At 42.6% G+C, this 9980-nt stretch overlaps 1 protein-coding gene across 1 annotated transcript in view; it reads left to right on the top strand.

The window, feature by feature from the left end:
- Window positions 1-401: 401 nt before the first annotated feature.
- Window positions 402-9980, top strand: part of KDR (kinase insert domain receptor) — a 47946-nt gene continuing 38367 nt past the window's right edge. Inside the window, exons 1-3 of the mRNA XM_017875105.1 lie at window positions 402-767; window positions 4843-4936; window positions 7238-7434. Of these exons, the coding sequence (XP_017730594.1) occupies window positions 701-767; window positions 4843-4936; window positions 7238-7434 (358 nt within the window). The 5' untranslated portion in view covers window positions 402-700. The remainder of the gene's footprint in view (window positions 768-4842; window positions 4937-7237; window positions 7435-9980) is intronic.

Here is a 9980-nt window from a genome sequence, read left to right as displayed (position 1 = left end):
TAGACGCGCGCGATGGCGAAGAGGGTCCTGCATTTTGACGCGCCTGGTGAGGGCGCGGTGCCTCTCGCTGCGCTCCTGGTGATGCTTCCCAAATTTCGGGGACCCGCAAGCGATTAAGCCTTGGAGTGGCTCAGCGCCCGTTACCGACTACTTTTTATTTACACCAGAAACAAAATTGTTGCTCCGGGATGTTCTCTCCTGGGCGACTTGAGGCCTGGCGCAGTCCGTGCGTGTGGGGAAATGGGGAGACGTAAACAAGCTTGGGGAGCTCTAGATCGCCGCTGCGCACCCGGGTGAGGGGAGGGGCTGGCCGCATGGCAGAGCCCCTCCTCCGCCCCGGCCCCTCCCAGCACGGCCCCGCCCCCGCGCTCTAGAGTTTCGGCCCCAGCTCCCACCCCGCACTGAGTCCCGGGACCCCGGGAGAGCAGGCGGTGTGTGGTCACTGCGTTTCCTCTGCCTGCGCCGGGCATCACTTGCGCGCCGCAGAAAGCCAGTCTGGCAGCCGGGATATCCTCTCCTACTGGCATCCGCAGACGCCCCTGCAGCTGCGGTCGGCGCCCGGGCTCCCGAGCCGTGTGCGCTCAACGGTCCTGCGCTGCGCGGGGGCGCGGGTTCCCTCCGCGCCTCCTTCTCTAGACAGGCGCTGGGAGAAAGAACTGGCTCCAGAGTTCTGGGCATTTTGCCCGGCTCGAGGTGCAGGATGGCGAGCAAGGTGCTGCTGGCCGTCGCCCTGTGGCTCTGCGTGGAGACCCGGGCCGCCTCTGTGGGTAAGGAGCCCACTCCCGAGGAGGAAGGCGGACAGGTCGGGTGAGGGCGGAGAGAACCTGAAAGCCCGATCTAACTCAGAATCGTAGAGCTGGAGAGTTGGAGGGGACTTGACACTTTGCGATCTTTCATTGACCAGTAGGGAAACTGAGGCTCAGAGACTGGCCCGATTACCCAGCGAGTCTGTGGTCTCCTGTGCTCTAGCCTGGTTCCTTTTCCGGGACTCTGGTCTGCGACAGGGACCTCGGCTGGAGCGTGTCCTGAGATGCCGACACACCCTCAGGCTCTTGGCAGGCAGGGGTGGGAAGGTGCCCGGGGCTGGCGGGCAGGAGGTGCCTCCGCAGGCGAGAATAGCCGGTGAAAAGTTGTCTGGCTGCGCGCAACATCCTAGTCCGGGCCTAGGGAAGGAAATCTTGCAGGAATCTCAAGCCAGGTCTCCCGGATCGCACCATACACTCGGTTCTGCCTCTTTGCGAGTGGAACCGCGACCCGGCCAGTTGTTGTCTTTATGCTCGAACACATTTGCACACCCACTGTGTGAAGTGGGGTCTGGAGAGGAGAGAAACCTTTTTTCCTTCTTCGGTGCAGGACGCCGCTCTCCTTGCAGAGAGAAGAAGGAGGGGAATAGGGACTTGTCCTGGGGGCTGTGACAGCTTCCCTAAGGGTCTCCAAGTAACAGCAAACTGTCCTGCGTAAAGCATTGCACATCTTCCAAAGCGCTGTGGTCCTTGGAGTAAGCGCATAGTCAGAAGTTCAGGCTCCGAAAACCTTTCCTGTGGTACTTGGTACCTAGCTTTAGTGCCATTCCTTCCTCTCCCTGCCACCTAAAATTTCCGTCTCCTTCAATTAGGAACACACGTTCTTGAGGCAATAGCTGTCTGTCTTTTCTTCCTCACTTCCCTTTCTCTCCCCACCTCTTAGATAATATTTCTTTCCCGCAGCCAGTTTGCTGATGTCCAGATTTCCACCCTTTCCAGGGTGAGAAAGGGGAAAGGATCAGAGAAAGAAAAAAAGAAGTCTAATAATTCGGGGAAAAAAATTTCTTACTTCCTAAGACAAGAATCACATGTCTTAAAAGACACTCACACCCACATACAGTACCAAGATCATCTGTCCATGGTTATTGAATTTTCTTTATAATGCCTTGGTTCAACGGGGCCAGTCCACCATGGACATTCATTTGTCCCTGACAAGCCCTCTCTCTCCCCCTTTATGGAAAGAGAATGAAGGTCTGGAACACGTGGTTGCTCTGTATTCCACAAATAAGTTAGTTGCTTTTAAGCCTGGGGTGTTTCCTAGCACAGTAGTAACGGCAGTCGGCAGTCGGGTCGTCCTGAATATAATGGTGAACTTGCCCTTTTGGAGTGCATTACTTGCTTAATTGGATTGGGCTGTAATTGGTGCCATCAAATTCTAGAGACAGAGGCACTGTTGTTTTTCCTTCCCGTCTTTGAGCTGGAAGGGTAACAGTGCACAAATTAATTAATATTGGTTATGGGATTTGAACATAGAAGGGCTTTTTATTGAGTAGTAGCATATGTACCTCTTACAGTTATTTCTTTAGAACTTTCTGAAGAGTCCAGCTCAAGCTTGCCAATGAAATGAATGAAGTTAAATGGAGCAAAAAACCCCCAAAACCAAAAAACAAAACCAAAACAAAACAAAACAAAAAAAACTGTTGGTCTACAAATATGAATGTGAAGTTATCGAGAGCCTTGTTGAATAGATTTTTGTCGTAGACTTGTCTCTAGAGTAGTATGGCATTGTCTCAGCTTCCTATGAATGAAGGACATACCTTTTCTTTTTTAAAATATTTGTTACATAGGAAAGTGTGTCTAGAATGTGATCTGTGGCAATAAATGATGAGGGATCTTCGAGAGTTTCTCATTTTGGTAGCCGAGTAGGCACAGCTTATTGAGTTATTTTTACTGCCATTTTTTTTCTCACAAGAATGTGCCCAAATAATGGATTCTTTCTCATTTGGATTGTAGTGTGAATTGTACATCACGTTTTCAGCATCTTTCTCAGCCTAGTGTTTCCCAGTCAAGTTTGAAATCTGTGTTATCCAAATGAATTGTTTTCATTTTCCTTTTCTTAGACAAAGTGGGATGGTTTCATTTTGCTTTTAAACACTTTGGTTTTTTGTTTGCCTGTTTTGGGGGCAGTCATTTCTTTCATATTAAAAAGTACTGTGCAGGCTGGGTGCAGTGGCTCATTCCTGTAATCCCAGTGCTTAGGGAGGCAGAGGCAGGAGGATGGCTTGAGCCCAGGAGTTCAAGGAGTGCTTCAGCAACATAGCGAGATCCCGTTCTCTATTTAAAACATAAATACAACCCCCCTTCCACACACAAAGTACTGTGCAAATTAATTAAACATGACCACCAAGACCAGCAGCAGTCCAAGAGTGGCCCATGGACCATCTGTGCTAGGGTAACTTGAAATGCTTGTTAAAATGCAGATTTGTAGACCAAGGGATATTCTGACACAGTCTAAAGTCTTAAGAACAAAACTGCCCTAAACATAAGTCAGTACCAATGCCAGTTAATTTCTGAGATATATTGATATAACTTAGTTTCCAGTTATTTTAAAACCACATTATTGTTTTAAAGACCATGATATGGACCAGTTATGTCAGTAACTTATTTTGCACATCTGTGCAGTGTGTGAGAACATGTGCAGTCACTTATTCATTTTGCCTGCATTTGTTCACATTGGGGTTCTCAGATTCAATGCATTTGATGTTTGCACTGGATATTTACTTATACTCTCTCTATTTATACCGTCTCATACTTCCTCCTATTTGTTCATACTCTCTTATTTGCCCAGCAAGGTCAATGCCAGTTTAGGCCTAGGGAGTCATTTTTTCTTAGTTGATATGACTTAGAAAGCTTGGGTGCCTGCCCAGCATCAATTACTTTTTTAAAGCTGGTATTTTCTAAGTCTTGATATTTGTTAAGACTCTGGCATAGTGGACAATTTTTCTTTCTCTCATGCTTTTTCAACACCTCATAGCTCTTCACATTTAGTTGACAGAGAATTCAATTATCTTGCTGTAGAGTGACCCGTGGTGAGGAATCTATGCTGTGGTACTTTTCTGGTTCTTATCCCTTTTAGGTAAAGACAAGTTTCTTATGTCTGAAGCTTGATGTCAGGATGAGTTCAGGGCTTTGATGAATAAGTTCAGATCTCCCAATTGCAATTCATTAGCATTACACTTAAAAAATTGCATATGCTTTTTTAAAAAAGGGTAATGCTAATGAATTACAATAGAGAGAAAAGTACATTAGTTTGCACGTATGTGTGAAATTGGGAAAATTTTTCACCAAAAAATTCATATGCTTTTTTAAAAAAGAGTAATGCTAATGAATTACAGTAGAGAGAAAAGTATATTAATTTCCATGTATGTGTGAAATTGGGAAAATTCCACACATACATAAAAGTATATTAATATGCATGTATGTGTGGAATTGGGGAATGTTTTCTCTTCCTCAATTTCTCTCCCATGCTTTTAATGTACGATCTTTATTGAGCCATTATTTCAGCTGTGGCAGTTTGGTTACCAGAGGAAGCACACTAGAAAATCGATAAAGGAAAATGAGACAAGGTCATAGCTTCTCTCACTCCCTTCAGGGTACATAGATGAACTATATAGAAATCCCTCTAAGTGGGATTCATTAATCAGCAATTTAGTCAAATGTGTATATCCTATGTTTTATAAGAAATGTCAGTGGGTCCTTTCCCAAGGGAGTGAGATCATCAGATGAAGGTTCATTTGGTTTCAATGTCCCATATCCTTTTGTAAGACCTTGAAGTTGGCAATGCAGGAAAACAGGAACTCCACCCTAGCTCCATGAATTGCAGAACTGTTGTGTTGGTTTATGACCATCTGCCCATTCTTCCTGTTATGACACAGCTTGTGAACTTTTACTGAGAATGGTGAAAAGTAAATTCCCAGTTTTATACAATGAATTGCTGAAGAGGCCTTTTAAAGTATAGAGTATGCATTGTTTATGGAAGGTGTTTCCTATTAGGTCTAACTCAGTGGCAACTACATTCATTTATTTAATTTGTTTCTAGGTTTGCCTAGTGTTTCTCTTGATCTGCCCAGGCTCAGCATACAAAAAGACATACTTACAATTAAGGCTAATACAACTCTTCAAATTACTTGCAGGTAAGGATTCATTCTAGATCTAGATTTCTTGTGTTAAGTAACTGATTGTTTATTGAGTGGAAATAATTTCCAGTAGAGTAGAATTGTAATAGAGCTTGTAGTAATTGTTCATAAGTGGTGAGGTTTCTAAGAACTGATGTAATAATGAAAAATGAGAAGAATTTTCTCTCAAAAATTCTGTACCATTTTGCTGGTGTTTTTATACTATTCTCTGCTAACGTGCATACACACAGACACACATGCACATGAATACACACACACGCCCACATTCCAATAACCAGTACGGCCATCTGGCATATACTGGACATACACTCAATAACTGTGAATGAATAAATGAAGTTGAGGGCATACATTTAAGGAACAGAGTTGAAAAAATTGGGGACTATATTTATTATGCTCAGTATGACTCTTGAACATCTTATTTTCCCTTTCCAAAAACTTTGCTTTATAATAAATTTATTACACTAATTTTAATATTTAGGCAGTAATATTTAATAGCAATTTAATATCTAGTGGGTAATATTACTGAGTGCATGATCTGCATAAATAATGGAGTTCGGGCTCTGCCTTGATATTCTGGAATACATCTTTCCCCATTTGCTAGCAAGAAGTCATGCTATTGATTTTTGATAACTGGAGGAATAGACTTCCTTGTCAAGAGGAAGAGGGCTTTACATTTTGCCTTTCAGCCCTTACCCCAGGATGAAAGATAGAAGACCCTTGGGTTTAACATAGTGATGACACATGAAAGGCATGGAGGTTTCTTAGGACCTGTGTGTTTTTGGTAGAGACTGTGAAAAGAGGAGGTGATGTTTCCCTCCTGGAAGAGTGCTGGGGATCCACAAAGGACCTTGGGTAGCTTATTGCCATTGCTTCATGCTTGTTGAATACTAAGCATTAAACCAAATGACATACATCTATTTTAGACTGCAGTATAAAGAATACCCTAGTCCCTTACCAATACCCAGCGCTTGGGAAAAAATACAGTAGCAGGTGCTGTTTCTCTAGCTTTATTCGTTCAAGACACATTTCCCGTTAGATTTTCCTTTTACCAACCCTTGATAACAAAGGCTATTTGAAATCCCCAAGGATCCCACGCTCTCTTTTTAAAACTCTGCATAAACATTTCTTATGTTCTGAAAAAAACCATGGAGTGTGTTAAAAGTAACTTCATTGATTTAGCTGCAACTTCCTGGAAATTTTAAATTCTTTGAATGAAGGGCCAATAATACATTCTTCTTGATGTTGACTATCTTCTTATCTTCCTTGGGGCCTTGTAGAGAAATGCTGCAGTACAAGCCATCTATGTTTTAATGCGAGGCCCTGACAAGGTCCTGAGGGACTGTTACTTCCACCGCCTTCCTTCCTAACCTCACTTCTTACTCCACTTTGCCCACTCTTACCTGGCTGGCCTGGCTTCCTGGCTGTTCCCTTAATAGTCCAGATATGCACCTGCTCCAGGGCCTTTCCATGTGCTATGTTTGCTCCTGTAATACTGCTCTTCGTGATGTTCCTATGGCTGGCTTTATCAAGACCACCTCCTGCAAAATTCTTTCCCCTTTTCTTTGCATCTTCTATATTTTTCTTCATAGTACTAAACACCATCTTTTATACAATAAATTTTACTTACTTTTTAATTGCCTGTTTTCTCCAGTTAGACTGAGGTTCCATAAAGGCATTGAGTTTTGTCTGATTTGTTCACTGTTCTTTCTCTAGTCCTTAACAAGTTTGGCACGTAGTAGATGCTTAACAAATATTTGTTGAATGAAAGAATGCATTAATTAGTGGAAAACTCAGGAATGCCAAAAGTGACTTCTGAAGCTGACTTTATAACTTTTTATCATATGTCAATCCGACTTGTTGGTAGAAGACTTCTTTTTTTTTTTTTTTTTATGAGACAGGGTTGCCCTGTTGCCCAGGCTGGAATGCAGTGACGTGATTTTGGCTCACTGCAACCTCCACCTCCCAGGTTCAATCAATTCTCATGCCTCAGCCTCCTGAGTAGCTGGGATTACAGGCATGCGACACCACACCTGGCTCATTTTTGTATTTTTAGTAGAGGCAGGGTTTTACCATGTTGTCAGCCTGGTCTCGAACTCCTGGCCTCAGGTGATCCGCCTGCCTCAGCCCCCCAAAGTGCTGGGATTACAGGCATGAGCCACCATGCCTGGCTGGTAGAAGACTTTGACTGTGTCTGTTGAAGAGTTTATTTAAGTTTCAAAACCAAATGTTCTCTTTTCTTAGAAATAGCCTTACACTCTGGCACTTCATATTAATACCTCCCTGAAATTAATTTTTCAGGGGACAGAGGGAATTGGACTGGCTTTGGCCCAATAATCAGAGTGGTAGTGAGCAAAGGGTGGAGGTGACTGAGTGCAGCGATGGCCTCTTCTGTAAGACACTCACAATTCCAAAAGTGATCGGAAATGACACTGGAGCCTACAAGTGCTTCTACCGGGAAACTGACTTGGCCTCGGTCATTTATGTCTATGTTCAAGGTAAGTGGTGAAATAAAATTCATTTCCCACATCTCTTTACCAGTTATAAAAGACAATAGGCTCAAACAAGAATTGAGTACAACAAAGGGCTTGCTCTAAAGGCTGTTTGCCAAGAGGAATACACAAAATTCTTCTCTCCTGAGGCTTCCTCTGAGAAATAAGACTGATTGATTCTGGAGCTTGGGCTGTGTTATCTCACTTTTGCCCAATTAGTTTGGGTCTGATCTTTGTTTCTAAAGTAAATCTGTGTTCACTATTGGCCACTGAGACTTATAAAAAGTCTTCTTATGTTTGAGAAGAAAACTGAAAACTCTTGAAATCGAGGAAGATTTGGGGGTGAATTATGGAGAAATTTCTGTGGAGAGATAAGTTATCTACAGCAGAGTAGGAGATTTTCCCAAGAATGCATAGGAAAGCATTTTTGCCAAGGGCTCTGGAGTTTTTTGCACACAGGAACTTTTTTCTTACTAATACTTCATAGAAAATAATTCCCATACTCATGTGCAAATAAAGACATTGCTTCAGACTCTTTTCAGGACAATGTTTCTTTCCTTTGCTTGTTTGGTCTGAGATCTTGCATGATATGCTGTATCTTTCTAGGATGTGCAATTTGGGATTGATATTATGAAGGCTGACTTAACGTCCATATAGTATAAAATAAATATCACATATATTCAGCATTTATAATGAGTTATGCATTCTTTTGTGTTTCAAAAATCTTACACTACCTTATTTTTTCTGTGAAAATCTGACTTAACTAATGATATCCCTATGATATAAATTTGAGGAATGTAAGGGTTGCATCGTAGTTTGTTTGCATGTACCAAATATTTTTCTTTTCAGTGAAGATAAACAGGCATTTTATGTATTTATGTATATGCCTCTTTACATCCCAGAGTATTTGAGACAGGTGAAGATGACTTAGACTTTTTTCTCAGAAGCAGCTTTTACAAGGCAATAATTTCATCAGCTTTGGGAAACACACCTACATATCTCTGCTTACATTTCAGTAGTGTAATATGGTCAGTGCAATGAAAAAGTGGAGACCATATCAAAATAAGCTGTGCCACTGGATTCACGACGTTTGAGAAATATCTTTGCCCAGAGTAAGCATTGTCCAAGATAGAATTCTGTGCCCTCCTCCTTCCCTCCACAGGATTTGAAAGAGACGAGTCTCACATCTTGGAGAATTTCTGGCTCCTTTTGACCTGGCAGTCTTGAGAGATGCAGCTCGGTCAGAAGATTGCAAGGATTTCCTGCTTTCAGCCTGTCTAGAAATCCTACAAGATGAACCTCCCCCATAATATCTCATTATTTACTTCTTCCTAAGTCAGGAAACTTGGAGACATGTGAAAATTCATTTCATGAGTTTGAGTAAATATTTTATTTGAGAGGCTGAGTGGTTGTTTGGGTTTCTTTTGTTTATTTCCTTTTTTTGAGATACCAAAATAGAATTGATTTACTAAACAGGTTTAGTCTTACATCAAAGGGTTAATTTAGCTTCCAAAGGCTTGCTCTGTAAGCGAGTTATGTAATATTTCCTAGCATGTGGATGAAAGGTAGGCAACATTAAGAAGTGGCAATCCCTAGCACTGTTTATTGGTATACTGCCTGTCTTTGGGTATACCATTAAACTCTGCTTCCTGTCTAAGCCTAAAGTTCTAGGAGTTGGGCTGTCCAAGATTTTGGCCACGAAGTTAAACAATGGGAAAGGAAACACTGAAGTATTCTCTATGGATAGGTGTTTAATGTCCCCTCTGGTCCCCACCTTACTTCCCTAATCTTCTGACCCCATTCTCTTCAGCAATGGATGGAGCCAGGAAGTGAGCCCTGGCCTCATAAGATAATGACTATGGCATGTGGTGGGCTAGATTGGCTGCTTTTCTGTGCTTTCCAGCTGGGAAGGAAATCAAACTTCTGCTGTTGCAGGGAATTAGTTGCCTTTGTCCCCTGTGGTTTAATTAACTCTTTCTTCACTTTGACTATTATGAAGCGCTCTGAAAATGCTTGATCACATGTGTTGGGCATAGCAACGTGAAATGTTATCTCTCTGAGACTTCAAGCATGACTCCACACCACATCATCTCTATCTCTGGGGAATGGACTAGGTTTCCAACAGCATATTAACATTGTATGAGCAATGAATGGCCGTGAAATCTTTTTTTTTTGAGAAGGATTTTGCTCTTGTTGCCCAGGCTGAAGTGCAGTGGTGCTATCTCAGCTCACTGCAACTTCTGCCCCCCAGGTTCAAACGAATCTTCTGCCTCAGACTCCAAAATAGCTGAGACTACAGGCGCATGCCACCATGCCCTGCTAGTTTTTTGTATTTTTAGTAGAGATGGGGTTTTGCCATGCTGGCCAGGCTGGTCTCAAACTCCTGACCTCAAGTGATCCGCCCGTCTCAGCTTCCCAAAGTGCTGGAATTCCAGGCGTGAGCCACTGAATCCGGTCAGAATCTGTTCAGTTTTCTTCTCAGTCTTTGGAATGGTAGCTTTTCAAATGTTTGTCACTGAAGATATCAATGACTGCTAAATGTTAAACTAAAT

Source organism: Rhinopithecus bieti, unplaced genomic scaffold, assembly GCF_001698545.2.
Source record: "Rhinopithecus bieti isolate Rb0 unplaced genomic scaffold, ASM169854v2 scaffold_7212, whole genome shotgun sequence".
Classification (NCBI taxonomy): domain Eukaryota; kingdom Metazoa; phylum Chordata; class Mammalia; order Primates; family Cercopithecidae; genus Rhinopithecus; species Rhinopithecus bieti.
Note: the sequence above shows the minus strand (reverse complement) of the source record. Positions and strands in the feature narration are given on the sequence as shown.